At 30.9% G+C, this 26773-nt stretch overlaps 1 protein-coding gene across 2 annotated transcripts in view; it reads right to left on the bottom strand.

The window, feature by feature from the left end:
* LOC126743896 (transient receptor potential cation channel subfamily V member 1) overlaps positions 1 to 25386 on the bottom strand; it is a 28841-nt gene extending 3455 nt beyond the window's left edge. The window contains exons 1-14 of one of the 2 annotated variants that reach the window (XM_050451156.1): positions 25265 to 25386; positions 24888 to 24970; positions 24738 to 24833; positions 22527 to 22614; positions 19910 to 20086; positions 19663 to 19852; positions 19450 to 19603; positions 15321 to 15471; positions 13854 to 13957; positions 13506 to 13803; positions 13257 to 13453; positions 13044 to 13198; positions 9017 to 9126; positions 8782 to 8963 (exon numbers count right to left, since the gene is read on the bottom strand). In XM_050451156.1, the coding sequence (XP_050307113.1) occupies positions 8782 to 8963; positions 9017 to 9126; positions 13044 to 13198; positions 13257 to 13453; positions 13506 to 13803; positions 13854 to 13957; positions 15321 to 15471; positions 19450 to 19603; positions 19663 to 19852; positions 19910 to 20086; positions 22527 to 22614; positions 24738 to 24833; positions 24888 to 24970; positions 25265 to 25355 (2076 nt within the window). In that variant the 5' untranslated portion in view covers positions 25356 to 25386. Of the gene's footprint in view, positions 1 to 8781; positions 8964 to 9016; positions 9127 to 13043; positions 13199 to 13256; positions 13454 to 13505; positions 13804 to 13853; positions 13958 to 15320; positions 15472 to 19449; positions 19604 to 19662; positions 19853 to 19909; positions 20087 to 22526; positions 22615 to 22782; positions 22842 to 24737; positions 24834 to 24887; positions 24971 to 25264 lie in introns of those variants that run through there. The other variant, XM_050451157.1, reaches the window with a different exon arrangement.
* Positions 25387 to 26773: the final 1387 nt, after the last annotated feature.

Genomic DNA, 26773 nt, shown 5'->3' with positions numbered 1-26773 from the left:
TATATAATATATATAATTATTATAATAATATATAAATTAAAAAAACGTGAAAACTGCAACCATGTCTGACATTATGTATTACATACAGAGGTAGGTACTTACCTTCAAAGATTAGCGTAGGTATAAGCCCCTCTAAATCATGTTTTTTTTTAAACTCGTCCATCGTACTATAATTATTAATGTTATGGATCTACAAAACACAATTTAAATTAGCACGAACACAAATTAACATGCAGGCGCGGGGACGATAATGCTGCTTTTTGAAACAGACAAGCCAAAATGACAAGTAACGAGTGTTGTGTTTTAAAGAAAATAAATATATTTTAAATTAATTACTGAATAATGTGTTTGTAGCCAATGATTTTAATTATCAAATAAATAGTATATTTTTTTCAATGAAAAGCATAATATATATTAAAATTACATAAATGCTTTCATTAAATTAATGCTTATATCAGTATTGGAGGGACACAATATATCATTAAATAGAGACATAAAGTATTTAAAATTTAATTGCGTAGGTGTAATTATCTTGAACTTAAGGGTTAATTTGTTTGGATAACATGGAATTGAAACTATTATAAATATATTTAAAACAATGAAAAAACATCCAAATACTAACAAATAATTGGAAACACAACAGCATTTTTTTCTGTGCATATGTGTAATATTTTATCAAATTTTCAATACTGAATACACCACTTGTATATAACGCATATTAAAAAAAAGATGTTAAGTGGGTGCCCTATCAATGTACATTTTGCTCATATTGATTTATATCTGTTATGTGTGTATGAAATTATGAAACTTGAAAGGAAACTGTTATACTATAGTGAAACAATCTAATGAACGCTCCATCAAAGCTGTTTCGGTAAAAGTAATTTTGATTGAAATAAAGTTTTTAAGATAATCAATACTTCGAGGGACTGAGAAAGAAAATAGTAGACTAATAAGTGAATTAAAAGTTTAGTTGTAATTTCACTCTGAGGTCTCATAAAGTTCTAATTAATGTGTACCAGAATGTCAAGAGAAGTTATTGGAGAGTGATTTTTGTTCTCGAAATGTGTGTATTTTTTAGTGGGTGAAAATTGAAAATAAGCAAATAAGTGGGTTAAAAATGATTCAATGTAGGGTTTCTCAAGAAACTGTAATTGGGCGATTTCTGTTTTCACTGAGTGTTTCTCCTACAGAGAGATACCTGGCATGTAATAGTAGAACTAACTAAAACTTAATTTGCACAGGTTTGTGAATGGTTAAGTGAAAATTATTTAACGATTAACAAACAAAAAACAAAGTTTATGTATTTTAGCATACTTAACTCACATAATTATGTGACAGTAAGTACCTTTAAGGTGGGGTAAGTGCAAAAAGCAAAAAAATGCAACCACACAAGCCACACACAAAGCTAGTATATTTCAACCAGTAAAACCAGCACAATCTGGTTCCTAACGTGAACCTAAAAGCTCATCATAAAGACCGAATCCTCATAACCTATTAAGTTTAAGAGCTGCCTCAAAAAAGATACTTTATTCCATACAGTACTTTACAGTGCTATCTGTCTGGTCGTCGTCGCAAAAAAAAACGAAACTGGATGAAGAATTGCTAGTCGAGTATCTAAAAACTTTAGAAAAAAGTGGTTTTGGTCTTTCACGAAAGGAGCTTTTGGACGTCATTCAACAGTATGTGAATCGTAGTCAAATTCAAACACCCTTTAAAAACGGACGTCCTGGCAAAGACTGGTTTATTCTTTTTAGACGGCGTCATCATCTAGCAATAAAAAAACCGCAGTCGGTTGAATACGTTCGAAAAAAGCAAACCGATCCGTTTATTATAAATGAATATTTCAATTTACTTGAGGGAACCCTTCAAGGGTTAAATTTGGCTGACAAACCACATCTCATATGGAATTTGGATGAAACGAGTATATGTACAGATCCTAGTAAAACGAAAGTTGTAGGAGAAAAGGCAAAACCGTCGTCTAGAATTACTGGAGGCACCGGAAAAGAAAACTTCACGTGTTTGGTAGCTGCAAATGCTAGTGGTAAAAAGGCACCACCTTTAGTAATTTTTAAGGGCATAAACTTATGGTTCAATTGGATTCCTGAAAGTACGGATAATAAATGCCCCAACATGACTTTTGCTGCTAGTAAAAATGGCTGGATAAACTGCGAAATCTTTATTAACTTTTTAAAGAATAATTTGTTTACCACATTCACTGAAGAGAGACCTGATATACGACGGGCATGCCACCCATATCACCGAAGAAGTTGTACAGTTTGCAAAAACTCAAAATATTGAAATTTTAAAATTATCAGCCCATATAAGTCATTTGTTCCAACCCCTAGACCTTTCTGTTTTTAAATCAGTTAAAGTATCTTGGGATGAAAGTTTGTGTGTTTGGCAACGAAAGAATCCAGGAAGGCGTGTTTTAAAACGGGAGTTTGCACTTCTCTTTGGAAAGATTTGGGCTAATTTGGAAACAAACATTAGTAAAAGCGGATTTCGAAAAGGAGGAATGTTACCATTTAATAGGAATGTTATAATCTCTGACACGTATGATCGTGATATATGGTTAAAATACCAACAATTTCAGCATCAAAACAATAATAAGCCATCAGTATCAGATAAACCTACCGAAAAGACACCGGAGCAAAGTGACCCATGTTTTAAAAATATTTTATTGGATACAATACGATTGAATAAATCGGAAAATCCTCAAGCGATTAGACCGCGAAAAAAAATTTCAGCAGGTGCTGAAGTTTTAACTGCTACAGTGGCACACACAATTCTTGAAAGCAAAACTACGAAAGTCGTTATCGAGCAAAACGATGTTCCAGGCACTAGTGGAATGAACAAATGGGAACCTAAAAAAAAACAGGAGGTTAAAGTTCAAATTCTGAATCTTCAGATTACGAAGAGCCAACATAATATTGACACCGAGGATGACATAGATTTGGAATCAAATAGTTCCAGAGAAAGCCTCTCAAGGTTTTGTGATGTACAGGAAATTACTGAAGAATCTGATGGCTTAGGAAACATACCTTTGAGCGAATTAAAAAACCTATCAGATAAGGATCAGCCTAAAGATCTAGCTGAAGGCACATACATAAAAGTGGCATTCAAATATCAAAGAAAATATACGTTGGCTTAGTGACCGAAATAATTGAGCCATTTAAAATGTATGACTGTTCATTTATGAAAGCTGCTGTAGGGCAAAAATATCACAAAAATACTTTTATTTTCCCAGACGTAGAAGATAAATCAGTGGTGTATAAGTATGAAGTTTTTGGAAAGTTTAAATAGACCGGTGGTCAGACGGGGACTTTACACTTTTTCTCCATTTTACGTGTTTACTTAACTAAATTGCGATATGGATTTGATTTTTTTGTACTTTTTCTAAAATTTCCACTTATTTGTTACATTCCTCTGGTTTAAATAAAAAATATGCTTAAATTTAAAAATATTGTTTCCTTTTTTCAGATGGTACGCATCTGAAATTAATTAATCATCTGAATTTATATTAAAGATATATCAAAAATATAATTTATTTCGATTTTTTAAGCTTACTAGAAATATGATGCTCTTTCCCGTTCTTTATTAATAATTTAAAAATATATATTATTATATTTGCAAAATTTGTAAGTCTTTATATTTTTAATACTATATCTTTATAGGAAACTCCTGAACAAGTTCGCAAACAAAAATTAATTCGGCAATTTTTAATCACATACTCTCCAATGTTTAAGCATAGAGACCCCCCATGTCTTTAGTGTACTGAAGTTTTGTGGTACCATTAATCAAAATTTTAAATGGGATAGGCACAAACCTTAAACTCCGTAAACTAGTCTACAATATCTCTTGTAGAGTGTGTTACGAGCTATATATATGGGGAGGAGCATACAATAAATATTCTCAATATGTAACACAAATATATCTCCTTAAAATTATAATTATAACTTAAACAATAAAAATCGTTTCCGTAAAAAAATCACGATTTTTCTAAAACAAAATTTTAAAGTAAGTGAGTATGGGCGGTAGTCTTGATAAGTACAGTGCTATAATGGTATGTATGTATGGGTATATATGTTTGGTTGTTTGTTAAATTATTTAGCAAATTTGTTTTTTTTCCTTTTTTGTAATCAGACTAGAGAGTGCCTAATTAATAAATATGCTACAGTTAAATGGACTTAACACATAATATATTCAAATTCAAAAAGCATTTATTTGCCAACAACCTAGATACAATAAAATAAATATAATAAATAATTTTCTGACAAAAAGGCTCGATTATAAAAAAACACGCTTACATGCTGCACCAGTAATAAAATGGGCACATGCGAAGATGCCCTGCGAATAATGTAAAATTAAATATAATATAATATACAATATCAAAAAAAAAGGTTCATAAAGATTGTCAAAGTCTTAATGTTAGTTATCTAATGGAACTAAAACGTCACGCCGAATAAGATGCTTTCAGCGGTTTCTATTCAATATATATATTGAACATACACAGATATTATACATCTAGGTGTAGAACTACATTCAAATACTGTAAAACACAAATGTTGATGTATATTAAGTGAATTGAATAGTAAATTTTCCGCTTAGTTACACGTTTTCATGATGAATACGAAATTAAACTTGTACTGTTAATTTTAGACTCACTTAATAGGAAACCAAAATTAAAGGCGATTGGCTATCTCACCTAAAATGACACATTTTGGACTTATATTGTTATTTATCTCACCGATTTAACTCTAATTTGCCAATTTTTTAAGGCGTTCTCTAGAACGGCTTATTCTTTATTTCTACTTTTATACACAGTATGGAAAGCTTGTATATGTTGAACATACAAAGATGTTATACATCTAGGTGTAGAACTACATTCAAATACTGTAAAACTATATTTATTTTTTCTATATAATTAATTGATAATAAAAATATAATTGATTTGATTTGAATACAGTAAAACAATAATAAAATTGAATGTACAATGCGTGTGTCAAAAAATCAATGTAAAACTCATCCGGACTGTATAGTAGAGTTGTCACAGTTGTCACTGGACAATCTTTTCAAGTTAGTCCTAAAAATGTCCAGTCATGGTAATTCTTTTATAATATGGGGAAGAGGGTTATAGATCTTCGCCCTTCAAAGATTATTGACTTTTTAATTAGACTAGACGTAGGATTGGGTAGATACAAGTGCAAATTGGTCTGAAGCTGTGTTTCACATCTTGGAAATTGGATAGTTTTGATAGTTTGAATAGCATTTGAAAGATGTTTCCAAGATAAATAACCAAGTCATCCTGAGGAACTTTTGATGTTTACATTAAATATTAGCTAAACACCTGGAAAACCTCTTTTAAATGCCTGGAATAACTTAAGATTGACATCAAATGGTTGAAGATATAAAATCATTGTCTATATAACGTCTTTTATGCCTGTTTAACGATAAAAATGATCGTCAAATAACTGGAATAAAAAAAAAGATTTAATAGTTAAAAGATTAAAAAGACTAGCCGTAAATTTCCTAGGACGATAGTCGATATTACGTGGACAATTATACGAATTAAGATCGGGTTATATGGTGAGTTACACAAATCATCTTTTCTTTTTAAATTTCTCGGGTATTTAGCGTCGCGATGCCTTTTGACCCTGCCCCCCCCGCGGACCAATCGGAGCGTCGCGTCACGACGCAACAGGTTTAAACTTGCGTCACCACAGAAAACGCGCTCGACAGTCGCGACAGGTTTGTTTTATTTACCTGAAAACTGATTAGTACGAGTTTAATTAAAACATGTCGCCTTTTTGGGAACCTGTCACCTGGATGCAAGTGAAAAATTTAATTTTAATTTGTGCGGTGGTGTTTGCGGCTTGTTTGATGTGCGCCCTGTATATTTTATGTCTGAGGAAAAGGGACGACCCCAGAGACGTCGATATCACCGATGATGAAGATGATAATTATTATTTTCGAGTTTACGTTATACCAATAGGTGCAGAGAAGTTATTGGAGGTAGGGATAATAGGTTTCATAGTGACTATTGTTTTTAAATGTGTGTATTTTTTTAGCCAAATGTGACCTTTATTGGATAATGATATTAGGGCCTAACTCGAGCGTGATTTAAGAAGAATGACGTCTTTTTTTAAAGGAGCTGTAACCCGTAAAAAAGGGGGCATAAAGACTGAAGGAAAACTGTGAATGAAACCCATCACCTGGGAATGTTTTAAATTAAATTAATTTTTTTTAAATATATTTTAAAAATGTTACAAAATATCTATTTAAAGTTTATTTTTTATTTGAATAAATAATTGTTTAAAAATCTGCAAACGTGGTGAAATTATTTCCAGTAATTATGATAAACTATTGCAGACGCCTGCAAGATATAAAAAATTATTTCGAACTGAAAATAATGTTAAATGGCTTGGAATGTGATAGAGGACAATAGTGTGACTGACATTAAAAAGTATATAATTTTTTCTTAGTAGAAGATGGATCCAGAAAGGATATTTAAAAAATTTTGGTTGATTTAAGAACACCTCAAAAACGTTATAAGCTTCTTACCTTAATAAGCTTCTAACTAGAAAAGTGAGACACCCAGGCGACATCTAATATCGTGGAATATGCCAAATATATGACGAAATATATTGCATCAATATGCCTGAAATATCATATATGCAAAAGCAATATTTCTGGCATATATTTAACAGATATACAGAGAATATTCACTTTTCATATCTATCAGATATTCGAGCGGCATAAGTTTTAAAATAATATTTTTATTTTTTCTATTTTTTAATAAATTACACCTTGGTTGACGCATTTTTCAAACTCTACTCTTTTGTGCGATATTCATAGACACTTTCCAAATTGACAGTTTGCCACACTGTATAAATAATTAATTATGTCTAGGATATATTTTAACAGATGAAAAATATTGCAAGCATATACATTAAATATATGCTTAGCATATATAGAAAATAAAAAGATATTCCTGGCATATATGAATATGCCAATAAGATATTCTGGGCATATGTGTTTGTGCTGTCTTGGCAAGGGAATGGGGTGTAGTATAGGACAATAGTGTTGACAAATAGAGAAAATCTATTTTTATGTAGTTAAACAATAATATTTCAAGTATCGTCTTTGTTTTTCTATTTCTATTATTTATTTTCCTTTGAAAAACTAGAAATTTCTGCAAGTGCCTGAAAGACGTAAATTAATTATTTCCAGACAGTTGAATAAATACCTGGAAATATCAGAAATGAGCTTAACTGGTTGGAAGAAATAAAACATTACGTCAAACCAGTTAAACAGTAAATTTTCAACTCCCTGAAGTAACTAAGGAGCCTCTTGACAGCTTAACAATCAATACTCACTCGAATTACATTAAATTCCCTATAAGAAATGAGGAATAATAATCATCAGCGGGTCGAAAAATAAACTTTCTGCAAATGCAATAAAAGAAGAAATAAAACACTATTTCCAAGCAGTTGAATATCTGGAAAAATTAGAAATGAGTTCAAAATAATGAATTGCGTCCAGGCAGTTGAACAATAAACTTTCAACTGCCTGGAATAATTAAGGAATCATTTGCAGACAATTAAACAGTGAATACTGACTGGAACTAAATTAAATGCCAGTTAAAAAATTAAATTTAAACTCTACAAATCCTAGAAATTACCTGGAGTGCCTGGAAGAAATAAACAACTACTTCTTCATTTATGATACTCTCTAAAAAGACTAGGAAAGTTTGGACAAAATAAGACACTTGCCACACATTTTAAAAAATGCCACCATACAAACCTCTGATGTTAAATTAGTAGTCTGTAAAGGATAATACCACGTGCACGAGACACACAGTTTCAAATTGACTAAACGCAAAGACATTAACTATTACGCAATAATGAATTTCCCAGATATAGCACAGACCTTCCAGTGGGTATGCATGAAATGTCCAAATACATTACACTGTAACTGGTAACCTGTATGTATATACAAATTTCAGCATAACTAAGGAAATCCATGTATGTATATTATCTAGGGGATCTTCGTTTATAGATACGTCATTTTGAATTTCATAGATTGGTTTCATTAGGCGCCCATCAGGATCCAACAGGATTTAAGGAATTATCGCTTGGTATCTAGAGAATATCTACCACTGAAGAGGTTTTTGCTACTTCAAAAAAATATGCGTGCTTTAGACATTCAATATAAAATATGAGCCCTATGCACCATTTATTGCTGTCGAACAAAAATCAAATCGCTAAAAATCCGATATTGGAATCCATTAGGTGGTGCTCAAAAGGATTTACATGAGTGTGTCATTTATAAAATCTACTGGATATCCAGAACGGCTGTTCCTATATGAATATCCATAGGACAATTTCTTTATTCAAAAAGTGATATTCACTCGATAGATTTGTGCTATCTGGGTATCGGTATCTCTTTCTAGATTCTTCGGAACGATGGCTTGGAGGTTCGTTTTGACTGGCACATAAAAGATTGCAGTCTCCTCCAAACGATTGAGCTACAACGGCTCTGACAAATCCGTGAATTAAGATTCCCAAAACCTCCAATAGTGTTGCATAATTACCGATTCTAAGCTGGAATTCAGGTTAGATTTGAAAAGACACAAAACCTAGACCTAAAAAATGACGTCAAATCCCTTTAAGAATTTATTAGTATCATATATAATAAACTTTTGAAGAACTCTTTGTGCTATAGCATATTAACTTGTATGACCTAACTTACCTACCAGTCTATCACGCATATTTAACTTACCTTAGCTTCATACTCATGCTTAGTTTTAGCAAAAGCATTGTAATAATCCCCAAAGTTGGTCATCGACATAAGAAACATGGCCATAATAGACTCCGCAGGGGTGGACATTGGATTGGTGGCAGAGTCGTCTATATCCTCCGGGGTCAAGGGATTATCAAACGACAAGAATATGATGTAATATGCTACGAAAATAATTTGTTTTGGGTAGTTTTATTAAAAGAAAAATTGCACTTACCTTGTGAGAAGCCCATGACAAATACCATGTAAATAGTGGCGAATCTTAGTAAATCACCCATAACCATACGGTAAATCATTACTACGAAAGGACCCACGGTTTTAAAACCTCTGGAAATTAATTTTTTTTAATAATGTAGTTTATGGCGAAATACAAAGTGGTGGTCAAAAGCTTGGTAAGCTTTAATAATTTATAGCAATTAAGGAGACATGTTTATTTATTTAACGAGCACAAAATATGTTATGAATTTAAATACATGTAAGCGCTTTGCCAAATATTACATTTTCACCAAACCTAACAAATATACCAAGTAACATAAACCTAACTACCTTATTTAATAATATGTCTTATAAACAATAAAGAAGTCTCTATACATATGAATAATGACAATAGGAAAAATAGGATAATATTTATCGTTGCTTGCGAAATTAGATGGAATTTCTTAAGTATTGCTTAAATGAAGCCATACTGAAGAAAAATATATCATTATTCAAATTTTTTATGTTGAGCTAACATAAAAAATTACGAACGAAAGACATAGAAAATCCTATCGAAATATCCCTATTAATCTAACCCTGCTAATCTAAACCCTGCTATCCCTGTTATCCTAATTAATAAAGCTAATAATAATTAACTTAATTGACTATAGAAACCTGAAAAATTATCAAAAACTTGGAAAATTAAAAACCTTTTATGTAAAAATGGATGGAATCAAATTTAATAATACTATAAATACCTGGACGACAATTGCCTGAAATAAAATGAAGAATCATTTTTCCCTTTATAATTCTTAATGTAAAAGTAACAGGTAACGAAAAAATTCTCGAGTTTTGTTTTATTAAAATTTGCTATTTAAAAAACCACGAATTTGTTATATTATTATTATTATTGTTACTTTATTTTATTATCAGAAAATAATTGAAATAACTTTTACAGTATATTTTTAGTATAAATTACTAAGTTTCATGTGTCGCTTAGGTGAGAACACCTGGATGCGTCATAAATGATAATCTTCACATCACACAATATTTCTACTGCTAAAATACAATTATTATAAACCTATACCTTAATAACTATGACAAAAAGAAAAAAAGAAAAATTTTTCATAATTTAGGTGCACATATTTTCTAAACATTTGACTAAAAGTTTTATTAAATTACTGTTTCTTAACGATATTGGAAGCAATTTATAAGACTTCGGTGCTCAATAGTCAAAAAATTTTTTATTTGCATTTATTAAGTTCGATAGAATTTTTATTTGGTTATGGTGTTTATTTAGAGATCAACTAAAACATTCTTTGACTCTTGTTCGTGATTAAGTGTACAGATTATTAGTGAATATCACTCTAGATGGAGACCTCCAGTTCCTTTTAAGGATATATTTTTGAGAAATAGTCAATTTATACAGCGCTGTTTCATACAGTTCACCTTACACAACAATACCATATTTGGATAAGAGATTCAACAAAATCTTCGCACAAGTATTCCTATCCATAATTTCACGAAATGTGTAAAATGTATGAATTAATTTTCTTTTTTGTTGGATGAATAGTCTATGTGAGAGTTCTATTTTGAATGTCCAATATAAATCCTAAATATTTAGTATGCCTGTACTAATTCTTGTATATTGCGGTTCCTACCAATAGACTAGTAAAGTTAGGTCTGTTAGGTCACAGTAGTAAAAGAAAATATACGTTGTTTTCAATTTACTAATGTTTATTCTAAGAATTTAATTAATGTACCTAAGTTTAATTAAAACTATTTTTCAACAGGTAGTACAGTTAATGTCATGTCAAAATTCCAAATTACCGTATTTACTATTCTTCACCCTGTAAATCGATAAGTAGGCATTTTATTATGTTTATTCAAGTTTTTTCAAACGTTTGCATTAAACTAATTTTTTTATCGAAAACGGAGGGAGATACGAAAAACACCCAAGAGTTGAAACAATTCCATCTTTAGTTGCGTCATCCAAAAAATGTACAGGAGGTTCAAAAAATCTACTAGGTGCTATTTTTTGTACAAAAAACCTAACCCGCTTACCCCGTGGGCACGTCCCTGGAATAACAAATCAACTGTCATATGTCAAAAAGATACATCATTAAGATATCCAGAAATGGTGTGAATGACATTGCAAACAGCAAAGGCATTTCTTAGATATTAATAAAAAATCGATTTTTTAAGAAAATTTGAACACCCTGTATCTCGGAAACGAAGCACTTTCGGACATATGTTTATAGGAACTTTTCGTCATAATTTAACCCAAAAAAACCGGCATTTCATTTTCGTGCAATATTAATGAATCACCCTGTATATTAATTTGGTTTAAGATTTATTATTTTTATGAATGAATAAATAAATAATAAACAATAAGGTATATAAATAAGATTGGCCTGAACACAGTTCCTTGAGGGATGCGAATTTCAATACCTAACTCTCTTTTCACTTACAGTATTATTAATTCTTACCATTTGCGTTCTATCCTCTAAGTATTTTTTTAATAGTGTTAGCGTGACTCCTTTTATATCACATGGGAAAAGTACTTTTAATAATAGATTATGTGGGACAGTGTCGAACGCTTTAGCGAGATCTATGAAACCACTCAGACATTGGGTACCTTTATTGAAGTTTCTTGTCACTTCAGGTATCAAATTATATAGAGCGTCAACTGCACTACTTCCTTCAAAAAAAGGCAAATTGGTTTTGAGACAGTATATTTTATTTTTGTTCAAAAAATGTATTACACTTTTCAAAGATCTTTGTTAAATAGGTTATGAGGGTGATTGGTCGATAATTTTTAATACAAATTTTTTTACCGCTTTTAAAAATTGGGCACACTATTATTAAAGAATGAATAAAGATCTTGAACAAATATATCAATATGCAAACAGAAATAACCTTGTGCTGCTTGACTTTAACTTTTTGTCATCGAAAGCACCGAGAAATTATAGAAAGCATCACTTATTCAAACATACATTTTGAAAAGCTTCCATATGTGAGCAGTGCTAGAAATCTTAGACTTATAATGACCTAAATTTCCGCGAACACGAGAATATCTACCACTGTAGAGGTTTTTGCTACTTTTAAAAATATCTCTTTTGTTACTAAAAGATGCTATGCCATTTTAAAACCACTATATTCACATTATTAACCATCATTTAAAGAAAAAGCTTTGCGAAAGTCTTGTCTTTCCCATGATGGATTACTGCTATTTAGTATATTATGCGCCCCTTTAGACTTACTTACTAAAAATAGATTGCAGAAAATTAAAAAATACTTGTAGATCGGAATAAGAAAGTACGATTATATTTCTGAAAAATTAGTTGAGCTGGAATGGCTTGAAGTTAATAAATTGCATATATGTGCCTATTCGATTTTTATATACCGACTACATTTTTTCACATCACCCCAATATCTCTACGATAAACTTGAATATCTCTATAATGCACACATCGTTGTCTTAAGATACAGTCATAGATTTAGTATACCTCGTATTGGTCACGCATTTTTTAAGAACAGTTCCTACATCGCTCCGTCTATAACTCGCTAAATGATAACTTTTAGAATATGAGCCTATTGAAGTTCAGGCAATCGATTAAATAATCTTTTCTTCTATCTAGTGAATAATTACTACCTTATATGTGTGTTGTTTTTCTTTCACTTGATTGTTTCAAATATAGGGCTCACGAATATCGGTCACTTACTAAACGGAACTAAAAATATTATTTATCTGCTTAATATTTTATTTTATAAGTGTAATTGTACGTTAGATTAGAAATTTAATTTTAATCTTTTGCTTTTTTTATCATGTTTCTCTATGTTAGACTTAGTTAATAGTTAAGTAGAGTTAAAGATATATGTTTACAAGAATAAAGACATTTATTATTATTATTGTAGTTTTAAGACTAGAAGGCACTATACCAGTCTCAAAAATTGAACTTATAATATGCTTAAGTAGGATCAAAATATACCGGAAATCAAGGCGAGGTGTGGAAAACCAAAGTGACTTACAAAAAAACGTACTGTACCTGCAAAAAAATAAAAAATACGGTGCGGTAGTCAACATAACCAAGACGGCGACGATATCTTCAATTTGATCCTGACACGAGATCCTTAACCAGGGGATCACCCCGAACACCAAAATGCACGAGAACAAAAACATCACCCTGGAGGGTGCGGTCATCTAAAAACGCCTTTATCAGAATATCTACTGAGCAGAGAGAAAAATCTTTACACCCTACCAGATTTTCAAAAAACATCCTCATGCCTAAAAATTTCGTTTCCCTAATGGCCGCGGCCAAATAACAAAACGCCCCAAAAGTGATTCCTAGTTCAGCCGTAAACCGTATTTGCCCCTCAACTTTATCCAAATTCATTAGTCTGCACTCTTCTTGCAAATTATCCCACCATTCTTCCACATCATAGTCATCATCGTCATCTGAAAAAAACCCCATCAAAAACCATCACTTACCATGAATATAATCACTCACCTTTCTTGGCGACCTTACTTAAGTTAATAAGTACCTTAGCGGTAAGATTAAGTATTGCAGTGGAATTACTTGCTGAATCATTATTGTGCGCATGCTTAGTGATATTAGTAGCATTTTTGGGGGCTTCGGTGTGTAAAGGAGGCCCCGGTCTTAAAATAAAGGCCACGAGAGAAACGATAAAATAAAAGGCAAAAGTGAAAAACTGCCTGTAAAACTTCGATTTCACAAACGTGTTCCATTTGGCATTTAAGAGGTCTATAAGCACCCCATCCAGGAGCTCTAAATGTTCATCTTTTTCCTAAAAACCCTCCAGATCAAACCAATTTCGTTTATTATAGGAATACTTACTCCAAAAACCACTAAATTCAAGGCAGAAGTTTTACTGATTTGTCCAGTTTTTACGTCGATCGTGTCTATTTGACTCAAAGGGTAAGCGGCACAAGTAATACTACCTAGAAAAATCCGCTTTATAATATTCTCCATATTAATGAAACTCTTACTTAAAATTCAGAGATTGGAGGGACAAAAAGTCAATGGTCTTACATTATTATTTTTTTTAAACGTGTTGTTTCGCCTTAAGGCATCATCGGTAAAGCTATTCGTTTAACAGCACAAAGATTTAAGTTAAAATAAAAAATATTGCTGACGTTCACATTATATCCGGTTTCAAAACTAAATAAAATAAAATAAATAAATCTTTCTTTATTTAGCAAAAAATCTGCTACATAAAAATAAAATACATAGTGTTGCATTTGATATAATACTAATAAACTAAAATTAAAAACCAAAACAAAACCAAAAAATAAGGATAATATTACAATAATAGTGCTGGTATAAGGTACGAGTATTGTTGGCAAATAAATAGGTTTAAGATTATGCATTCACGTATGAGTGGAAATATAAAAAAAGGTAAGAAAAACAAACATATAAAATGTATAAATAAAATCTTAAGCTAAACGTAAAAGAATAAATAGTAAAACATGAGTTATGAAAATAAAATTTTAAAATATAATAAAATCAGAACACAAACACACAATAAAATTAAGGTAAAATAAATAATAAAATTTAAAATGACATAAAATAATTTAAACCTATAATGATATAACATAGAATATAAAAATCGTAACACAGAATAAAGATAAAAAAGACAAATACTAAATCTCTAGAACAAATTTTCTCAAGAGCCTTTTAAACACGTTAAAACTATCACAGGATTTAAGACTAGTCGGTAACCTATTGAATTCTATTAAGCCCCTATATAATATTCACTTGAGAAACTGAGTTGTATTACATTTGTCAACTAGGAAATCAGTTCGGTTGCGAGTAAGATAATTGTGAACATCATTAAAAATTGTCAATTTATCACAGATATAGTCTGGTATCAAATTTTAATTTAAAAATAAACAGATAAACATTAAACATAATTCTTTGGTTCACAGACAACATACCTAGGACGTTTAACATAGACACAACTGGGGCATAACGATTACATTTAAGGATCAGTCTCATAGCTCGATTTTGTATTATTTCAAACTGGTTTATTATATATTGGGGTAAATTAAATAATAATGTCAAACAGAATTGGAGATGGGGAACGGCAATAGCATTATAAAGCATTAGTTTTGTGTGCATTGATAGATTTTTTCCTATGCGTGCTATAAACCCAACTTGAACGGCAGAAGGGAAATGACTTTGGGTCCCTCCAATCTCTGAATTTTTATTATTAAGAGGTCTCTTTGAGAATTTTTTTTTTACTCTTACCTATTTGACCAAAGGAAGAGAAAGTACACTCAAAGTTGAAAAAAAAACTCTTACCTATTTGCCAATAAATGTCCCTCTCGAGTTTTAAAATGTGAAAAAAGATTTCTTGTTTTGCCAGTTTCGCTGCCAAAGTGAGCGGGGTGAGGTGCTGCACGTTTTTTATCGCTAGGCTGGCTCCTACTTCATATGCCATATCAAACGCGTCCTAAAACAATCGCATTTTTAGTTGTTAAAGAAAGACTATGATGAGATGGAGGTGTAACGGTGAAAATTGAACTTTTCCACGTTTTTCCCATTGGAAAATCTTAATCTGTCCACGTGAGCAAGTATATTTCAATGTGCTGACACAGTACCTAACTGGACCACTTAACCTGAAATGGATGAACCAGTGAAGATTGTCAAGTCTTTGTTCCTTGTATAGGTAAATGAATTACTCGATTTGTTGACAGATGAGCAGGGAGGGAGAAGTGATTTGTTTTGCTGATAATACGTCATTCAAATGAAAGGAAGCAACTTGGAGTAGATTAAGAATAAAGCGGAAAATGTCATAAAAACATTAAAACCTGGTTTGCCAACACAGACAGCTATCTGTGTATCATAATTGTTCAGATAATTTTCTTTACTTAATTAAAAAAAAAACCAACAGAACAAACCTAAATTGGTTGGCGTATATAGCATATGTGCAAGCCAGAATTAGAAAGCTTATTTATAAATTCTACCAAAAAGTTTATGGACCATCATTTATTAACGTTAGTTTATTCATCTCTCGTAGAAACTATATTAAATTAGTGCCTTGCTGTATAGGGAGCAACGAATAAAATAATTATAGAACCTTCAGTAATTACCCAGAAATAAACCGAGTGACACAGACAAAAAGGAACACATAACTTTTTTACTTTTCAAGATAAACTATTGAAATTTGGTATAGCGATAGAATAGTTACAAGAGCATCTTTTGACATATTCTATTATTTTCCATCACTTCCGGTTTAACAGGAAGTGACACTAACTTTCTTATTTTAAATGGGGCACTTGGTATATTTTTACGTATTTTAATAAAAAATTATATTATAAAAACAATCATACTGTATTTTTCACTTTTTGTTATATACTCATACAAAAAATCACTTCTTTAAATTTTAAAATAGGGTGTCATGAAGACGTTGAAAGTTTTAATTTTTAATCAAGTAATCACGAAAAAATAGTTTTCGTTACATTTTATGACTTAAATCTTTCACACGCCTATTTAAACCATTAATTTTGACTTTTACTTATTTTTTTTAAACAGCACATTATTGGGAACAACCACTTTTGAAATGCGATTTCTTTTTCCCAATAATTTGATGTGATTATTTTTTAAATCGGTTGATAAATAAGCCCATAAGAAGAAAAAACTAAGTCACATAAATAAACGCATTTAATCAATAAAAATTAGTATAGAAGCCTTTGATTGCTTGAATAGGCTGCGTTTTAATGCGTTCTTCAAATATTTTTCAATTGAAATTAAAAAAAAAAAATGTTGTGTTAAATAAAATATGTCGTATTAAGATACTGAAAACAATATTGCATTGAAAAATTTGTTCTTTTATTCTCAAATAGTAATATGACGTTCGACAAAAAATGATATGCTATGTCAGCTGAAAAAAATAGACAGGGGTCATTAATTTGACCGTCAGTTATTTAACCGATAGAAATCAATACGTTGAAACGAGTAAGGGCATTTCAGTTATGTGGAGTTCCGCAAGGTTCCATATTGGGACCTGTTTTATTTTGTATTTATACTAGTAATCTCACCAGTTGTTGAAAATATTGCAGTGCTACTTTTATTTATCTCCTGAAAGTAAAGAAATAGCTGCCAAGAAAATAAACGATGATCTAGAAGCCTTAATAGACTTTTCAGAAAAACACAATCGGCAAATAAACTCGTCTAAATCTACCTTCTTGATTTTCGATAAAAATCGCGAAGTATTGCATCAGACTATGGCTTTGGAAGCTTCCTCAAACAAGCTTTTGCATTCTACTTGTTCCCGCAATTTGTAACTTCACATTGACACCAATATGAGACCAATTGACACCAATTTCAATCTGCTTATTCTAATTTAAGACAACTGTTTCCGCATAGACACCTGCTTTCAACATCTCAAAAAATTACCTTATGCGACGCTCTCGTTTTGAGTCATTTTAATTATGCCGACATCGTATATGGTCCATGCTTAGACTCTATCGACAAAGGTCGAATTCAGCGAGTGCAAAAGTCATGCTTGCGATTAATTTACGGCATTCGTCGTGGAGATCCTGTCAGTTACATGCTACGACAAACCAAATGGCTTTCTATGGAGGATCGTAGAAATTTTCATGCTGCTACAGTATTTCACCAAGTAATAATTTTAAATCGCCCCTCTATTAAATAAAATACGCTATAGAACTGACGTACATTCTTTGAATCTCCGGCATAGAGGTCCAATTTCTCCGTATTGGGTATGTTAAAGCTTATTGGATGTTTGGCACTTGTTGGAGGATACCTAATAATTTATTTTGGATGCAACAAAAGAAACAAAAAAGAAATTATAACTTATTATACACCTTAAGCTTCCTTTTTGCCTATATTATGGTTAAGATTTTTTTTTAAATTTTAAAGCATATGATATTTATTATCTTTGTATCTAGTTAAGATATAATACTTTATTGTAAATTGGGCAAATAAACGATTTATTATTATTAATATTATTATTATTAATGCTTCCTGTTTGTTCATTTTTGTAAATTAGTTAGTTTCTTTTTATGGGATAATTTATCAACCGATATAAAAAATAATTAAATGAAATTATTGGGAAAAAGGAACCGCATTTCAAAAGTGGTTGTTCCCAATAATGTGCTATTAAAAAAAATTAATTAAATGCGAAAATTAATGGTTTGGACATTTTAAATAGGCGTGTAAAAGATTAAGTCATAAAATGCAAGTTTTCCGTGATTAAAAATTAAAACTTTCAACGCATTCATGGCACCCTATTTTAAAATGATTAGGTAAAAAAATGATTTTTTCTATGAGTATAAAACAAAAGGTAGCAAATATAGCCTCAGTGTTTTTAGATATTGATAATGATTTTTCTATCGAAATACGTAATAATATACCAAGTGTCTCATTTAAAATAAGAAAGTTAGTGTCACTTCCTGTCAAACAGGAAGTGATGGAAAACAATAAAATATGTGAAAAGTAAAAAGTTATTAAGGGTTCCCTTTTTTCTGTGTCACCCGGTATATTAAAAATTATTGTAAGAAAACCAAAACTGTAGTGATCTACTGCTTCTTTCTGTGAAGCTAATATATATTAAATTTAAATCAATTATGTATTAAAGCAGTAATTAAATACGTATCAAGAGACAAATCATTTGTAAGTTTTCTAACTCATACATTTAATACTGGGGCAAACTGTAATAAAGAAGCAAAAGCATGTAAATAATATAGATTGGTTTACTGAATGACTTTGTTCGTACTTACTTGCTACTCTATTTTCTGGTATAACTTTTCCTTTTATCATTTACATCTTTAAGTACTTAGTATAATATTACCTATATTTACCGTTATAATTCGTTGTTTTTCTTGTATGTAGTTAAACCATGTGCCCACACATATAGTAATCCATGGGGCACTCTAAATTAAATTTACATTATATGTATATCACTCGTAATATATTTGAATTTTAGTATTATTGCAAGACCTTTATTGCATATAATATGTTATGTAAATATGCAATGTAACTTTTACTTTTAACATGCTATACAAAAAAAATTGGCAGTTTTTGAGAACTTAGTTAAAGCCTTTACTTTTGATGCGCATGATATTTTATACCAAAGACTTTAAGAAAATGGAGTTCAAAACGGACCCTGGTTGTTTTACACTTTATGTGGTACATTTAACACTGGAATAGGAGAATCATTATATTACATAATAGTAATAAAATCCAGTAACGTCTTGGGTACTCAAAATAAATTATTTTAATATTTTATTTTAGTCTTTTATCTCTTTAATGAAGAATAGTAAGGCATCGTAAAATTTAATTCCTCTGGGATAAAATTAACTCATACGTTAAACTGAGTTAAGTATAAGTATGGTTAACAGTAGTAAAGTTTATAAAAAATAAATACTTCACCCTTAATCCCTGTTTATTTCCCAATTAAACTTACCACTTTAGAATAAATAACCAACAAATGCAACACGGTGTTTCCGTTAGTATCTTGGGCATCCAAGTCGGCCCCTTTGGCCAAAATAAGCCTGAAACTCTCCTCTTGCCCTAAACAGGCGGCGAATGTCAATGGATACTCTCCCCAGTAAACGTACCTAAAAATGATTTTTTTAACCAGTTCTCAAATCTGGAATTTCCGGATGCGTTATATTACCCATCGTAATTCGTTATTGGAGAAACGTTCACCCATTCGTGGTCTAAAGAGTCGGATCTGCTCGACTTTTGGTCTTCCGGGCACATGAAATTCCCGAAGCAACGTTCCTGGATGTTCACGTTGGCCGCCAGAAGGAATTTCACCATTGGCGGGTCTTCGTTTACTATGGCGATATGCAAAACACTTTCACCTGGAAAATCTCTCTAATGTTTCATGCGGAGTTTGTTGGAGAACATGTTTTATTTACCGTAATACTCGTCAGAGATGTAAATATCGTCTATTAGTTTAGGATAGAATCTTAAAAGTCTCTTGGCGATGTCCGCGTGCAGTGAGGTTGCGTTTAGTAGACAGAGATGCATAATGGTTTCACCAACAGCGCCTCTTTCTTTTAGTTTCCAACAGGTTGGTCTGTACATTGATGGATCTAAAAATGTCGCTTTTTTTGTATGATTTCAAAGTTAATACTTTCCAGTTATGTTTTGGATCATCAGGAACAGGTTTGAATACTTTTTTGGCACAGTTTAGACTAAGTAAAATCGGTATTGTTGTGACGAATTCATAATGAGTTACTTAGTTCATTGGATATCACGTCACTTATAACAAAAATCAAATTAGAAAATACTGTCGCACATGCTCAAAAAAATTTTTTTCAGCTCAATTTTTTCTTTACTTATTAAGACCATATGTTCGCCAAACAAGAAACTTGCAAATGCAAATTAAAAAATCATTTGATTTTAGACATGATTTAAATTATACTGCCAATTAAATATTAATTTAAATCAATTAAGAGCAAGTTTTTTTATTTAAAGGAAACCTTAAAAAGACCTTATTATTCTTAAGTCCACTCAAATTTTCTTACAAATGAAATCAAATTGGTAAATAAAACTTGAACAAACCTATTTATTTGAAGTAGATTCCTTGGCATTTTGCAGGGCTTGTGTAATATAAAGCTTGGCCAAAGATTGTGAACTAAACTGAGAGAATAGCTTAGCTGTATGAGTTGTGCAAATTAAGAAATCATTTGATTTTAGACATGATTTAATTAATTTAATTTTTTTTTGCTATAAGTGACGTAATACCCCATAAAATAAGTAACTCACAGTTTAGACTGACTACAGAGAAGAGATATACGTATATTGTACCAAGTTTCTGGATCTGAAATAGTTATATATTTTTGTGGATCGATTTTTTGATTTTCTATTGCAGTTCATTTTCAACGTCTTTTTCACTCAAAAATGATGGTAAATAAAATAACTCTAAAGCTCTGTAATTTTACTTTTGATATATCAGTTATTTATAAGTCTCCCAACATTAATGAACAGGCTTTCCTTAAAGTTTTGAAAGAGCATATTTCTGGCCTCTCAGGAAATATTATTGGAATTTTTACAGGATATATTAATATAAATCTAAAAGCAGAGACTGACCCAAGAGTGCATGAATATGCATACTAGAAACTCCAATCTATTTAAGGTGCCCTTTCATCGTACCAATTATGTTTTTATACACGGTTACTATATGCTATTTCACCATAAAAAAGCAGATAAGAAACACAAACAAGTAAGGCAAATTGTGGATTTCAAATAGATTAATTACCTCAGTAAAACGCAGGAACTACCTAAAAAGGAAATTAATAAAAAACCCAAATCCATTGCTTAAAGAAGAACTCGTTTACTATAAAAAACAAATATCGGAACAAAAAAATTACAGCTGATGAAATTTCTGAATGATGATGAGGCAGGATTCAAATGTGAAATGATAATGGTAAACTGCTCTATGTTTTTAAAGCCTGTGTCTGAAGCTAATATCATTCCTCGTATATTCTTTGAGCGACCATTAGCACTCCAGGAAAATATGAAATATCAGTGCAATTATTAAAATCGGGTCATTTAAATATAACATACGTGGCAGTTCCTTTTATCTCATTTTAAGACTTCCTAATACATAAATTGGAAGCTGCAGATAAGATCCAAAACGATTGGCCCATAAGCCTTATTAGTAATATAGCAAGCGTCTTTGAAAAAGCACTAAAATAAAGGCTTGATGAATTTTTCTGGGAAAAGGACATTTTGTCAAAAATATGCCTGGAGGATAATAGTACTAGATCTGTATAACTCTAGTGACAAAAAAATTGTTGCGTTTATAGACTTAGCCAAGGCGTCTGACACAGTACCTCATTAAAACCTCTTGGATGTCTTATGTGGAAATTTTGTCATAGTTATATATTAGCCAAAGCACCAAAATAAATAATGTAATTAGCAACCTAGAAATAATAAAAGTTGTCACATCTCAAGGAACCATTCTTGAACTTTTCCTCTTTATCACATATATTAATTCCAAAATTATATAATATGAACATGAATATCTTACAGTTAAGATGTTCATATTTAAGAATGTACGAATATTTGAACGCACACTTAAATTATATTTTATGAATGGAGAGGAAAAATGATTTCCTTATTTATAGTAGTTTAGTCGCAATTGATTTAATGTGAAATGTATTAATTGTTTTAGTTTAATTTTAAACTTATGAATTTATTTAATTATTGTAGAATGAATATTTGCACAGATAAATATTTAGTCATCTAGGTGCAATAACTAAATATCTATTATATTTTGTAAAGAATTACATAATATATTATTGTATTGTATTGTATTATGGATCACCTGAAATATTCTTACTTGTCTTACATATTTTTTTACTCACTACAGACGGAAGACTGTATGAATTTATGGCGACCATCCCTGATAGTTTACAAGTACCATAAATATTAATTCTACAAAAGTTGCAAAAAAATTAATGAATACTTTAAGTTTCTCATAAATTTCCCTTTGGTTTTGAATGATTTTCACGGATTTCAACTCACTTTTTTGATATTCCTCTTCTGTCACTTCGGGTCCCTCATCGTCCACCTCGAATTCTTCAGGATTTTCCATGGCCTTCAACTGGGGCAACTAAAATACAAATGAATAATATTTATTTATTTAGCAAATTGCTACATAGAAATACAATAATATAAATTACAATTCTATAAAAACATGATAAAAAAAATAAGAAAATTAAAAAAACAAACAGCAAAATTGCAAAATACAACTTTAAACTACATATATATACAAACATACTTAGGCGAGATATACCCTCTTAGAAACCTTTTAAAATCTCTCATATTATCACATTCCTTAATACTACTCGCTTATAACTATTTTTAAACTATAGAATTCATCATTTGGCTAGAATAGCACCTATCTATTCAAATAAATGCATTTATATATTTATAGATTTCTAGTTTGATAACTATGAACATTTTTAAAATGAGGAAATTTTTTAGATGAAGAGTTGCTAGGCTAATATCTATTATATAATAAAAGTCGAGCATTTATTAACAGAAATTAAAATAATAAACTTTTCTCGTTATACAGGGTGTCCCGAAATTACATCGCATTATTTTACTAGCCGCATCTTTGTCTAAAAATAAGACAAAAACTTCATATACAGGAATCTTGAAAAGTGAATCATGTTACAGGGTGTATTATAATGCCTATTGAATATTTCCGAAACTGATTAATTATTTATTTTTTGAAATTTTTATCGTATACTACTGTTATTGTTACTAACTGATTTTATAACACTTTATGCTAAAATGTATACAGGGTCGTTTAAAATTAGTAGTCAGCAAAGATAAAAATGTCGTAACTTTTTTTTCTGGTTACTTTTTAATTATGTGGATGGTAAAATTAAAAAGAACCAACATTTTTACCTAAAAAAGGTGCTCTTGTCTTAATTCGATAGAAGCGTCCGTTTTTTAAATAATCAGACATAAATGTTTTGCAACCTACACTCATTAAGTATTTTTGATCACGTTTAATAAAATTAAAAGGTATGTTACAAATCATCAGGTATAAACATGACATAAGACTATTACAAATATTTAATTTTCAGATCAAAAACTGTTTTCTTTGTTTAAAATTTTATTTCAAAATTGTAAATAATTGAGAAAAATTAAAATAATTTTAATAACTTATTAGCTAAGAAAAAAAATCTGAAAATACCAAACAGAACAAACAAACAAAAAATTTCTTGAAACTAGAGGTTTCTAACGCAATCAGACAAGAGTACCTGTTTTATGTAAAAATGTTGGTTCTTTTTAATTTTACTATTCAAATAATTAAAAAGTAACCAGAAAAAACGACATTTTTATCTTTGCTGACCACTAATTTTAAACGACCCTGTATATATTTTACGATAAAATTTTATAAAATCAGTTTGTAATAATAACAGTAGTATATGATAAAAAATTCGAAAAATAACGACCAGGCGTTTCGAAAATATTAACAAAAAAGCATCTTCAATAGGAATTATAAAACACCCTATAACATGAAAACGATTCACTTTTTAACATTCCTGTATATGAAGTTTTTGTCTTATTTTTAGATAAAGATGCGGCTGATAAAATATTGCGATGTAATTTCGGGACACCCTGTATAATCAACGTGTTCATAAAATTTTAAATTGCAGTCCAACAAAATTCCTAAATATTTAATTTGGCTTTCATATTTCCACCTTTGATTGTTTATAACAATGTTTAAACCTTTTAACCTATGCTTTGTTCCCAAATAAGCAGAATTTTGATTTTGCTCTATTAATGCAAAGGCTTTTATTAGGGAGCCATTTAAACAAGTTATTTAAATTTTTATTAATGCTTTCTTGCATCCCGTCCAAATCTTTTGCAGCAAGATAAATCATGGTATCGTTAGCAAATAATTCTATTTCACACCCAATAACAGCATTAGTTATATCAGAACAGTGCCTTTTGTGGTATACCAAATTCCACCCTCAATGGGCCTAATAAAGAATTTGCTCAAGTTTTTTTAATAATATGCCCCTATCAACAGTTTTAAACGCTCGTTTTAATTCTTAAGTTATATTGGACACAAAAATGTATTCTCTTCGTCTGACAATTGGCATTTTCGACACAGTTTTAGGGATTTATACCTGAAAAGAGAGTATGAGGGACAGATAGATGAACTAAAAAATAGCAGTCTTCTAATCTATCAAATACAAAATGTAGTGTACGTACCCACTTGTGCCTCGCCCTCTCCTTGTTCCGTAAAAGAACCATTTGGGAGATCGGTATGTAACGGCCGGCCCCTTTGTTATATAAAAAATGTTCAACCTGGAAATTTTTATTTTTTTTAAGGGGAAATTAATTGAATTTGTATGCGGTTACTTTGGTTTTGATCGCATGATCGATCTCGGCGTATTGTTTGTTTTGGGTTGCTCGTTTCATCAGTTCTACTAACAAACCTCCACCTGTAACACAAGAGAAATATGAACGCTTCTAAATAGCACTAAAACGAGAAATATAAATACAGGGAAGCTGTAGGGGGCCCAATTTATATCAAATATCATTCGTGTTTAGTTACAAATGAACATGAAACGAGAATAGAACGTTCTTTTGGGCACGTTCCTAGCATTTGAAAGAAATTGTTTGTACTTAGAATATTACTGAAACATGAATCAAAACATTTTTGAATCGTATAGTTTTGTATCGTTTCTAAAACATGGTAATACAAAAATATTGAGGTAAACTGACCCATTTCTTACCTTTTAGATCGCATAATTTGTAAATGGGCTGCATGGCAGCTCCCGCCTGCTTTTTAACCCCGCTGGTGACATTGCTCTCAGTATTTCCCATTTTTTTATGATTTTTTTGGAAATGTTACCAATTTTTTGGGTATCACGAGAGGAATTTCGTAGGAGTATCGATCAAACAAAACCCTTTCGGTCTTTTGGGTTATGGTAATTTTGTTTGGTCAATAATAGATGAAATTTTCGGATGACCTTAAGGTTTATCGTAGTCTCAAATTTGGACGATTGACCTAAATAGGCCTCTTCGTTGGTGCACCGCTAATAATATGGTCTTGAATACCAGTAAATGTCATTCCATATTTTTCACTCGAGGTACAGGCCAGCTTAATCATGTTTAGACTATTAATGGCACTCCTCTGGGAGTGTTATCTATTGTAAAAGACTTTGAACTCCCAGTTAAATTTTTCTCTTCATGTCACAACAACTGTATTTAAGGCTATGCAAATGCTGGGTTTTATTAAAAGATGCTCCAGAGATTTCCAGGGCATTGCTTCTATTAAGCTTCTTTACTGTGCACTAGTTCGTCCTCACCTAGAGTATGTGTCATGTATTTGGTCACCTCATTATAACAACTACATTCAGATGAGTGAAGATACATTGCCTTCAAAAGGAATGTTCCACTTACACCACATCCATACTCTCTAAACTCGTAAACATCGTGACCTGCCAGTCTTCTATGACATTCTCCATTCTGGATCTTGCTACCCAGATATACTCGGTAAAATTGGTCTACATGTTTCTTATAGGCAGACCTGTCAGACACCCTCATTCCATATTCCATCCCACCGAACCAATTATGGAAATAATTCCTTTGTTACCAGGGCAGGTAAACTTGCTAAGCAGTACTCGGATCAGTTGGATTGTTTTACTAATAGAACAGAATTTTTAAGACTAGAAAACCAATGTTCTGTAAATTTATTCTGTAATGTGAACTGTATATTTTTAAGGTTTTTATCAGATATCATTATGATTTTTGTGCAATGTGTAGTGTAGGTTAGGTTTTTCTTCTCTTGTAAAATGTTTTATCTTGTTGTAAATTAGGCAATTGTTCGCTGGAAGAGAAATAAATAAATAATTGATTAAATTATTTATTTATTTCTCTTCCAATTAAACTGGTAAGGGAAAACACATTTTTGCACTCGTTATTAGAGTGAAGCTCTAATGGAAGCAGTATACCTTTTGGGATTTCTCGCCGAAAACGGACAAAAGTCTTTATAACTTTCGCTCTATTTTTAGGGTAGAGATACAATATTTTTTCTTTTATAATCTAAAAATAATTTAATTAATTCACAACTTTTAATTTTTTTTGGGAAAAGGACGTCTTAAAAGTCAACATTTTTTGATTCGATTTTTGTACACGGGATTCGATACAGGTCGCATCGGTTCTTTGAATTTTATTAAATTTATCGGGTCGATTAGGGTTTAGGTGAACTTGAACTGTATAGTTTTTGGTTATTGTCAACA

The sequence above is a fragment of the Anthonomus grandis genome, chromosome 13 (genome assembly GCF_022605725.1).
Source record: "Anthonomus grandis grandis chromosome 13, icAntGran1.3, whole genome shotgun sequence".
In the NCBI taxonomy this organism is placed as follows: domain Eukaryota; kingdom Metazoa; phylum Arthropoda; class Insecta; order Coleoptera; family Curculionidae; genus Anthonomus; species Anthonomus grandis.
The sequence above is the reverse complement of the archived record's forward strand: the minus strand, read 5'-3'. Positions and strand labels throughout refer to the sequence as shown.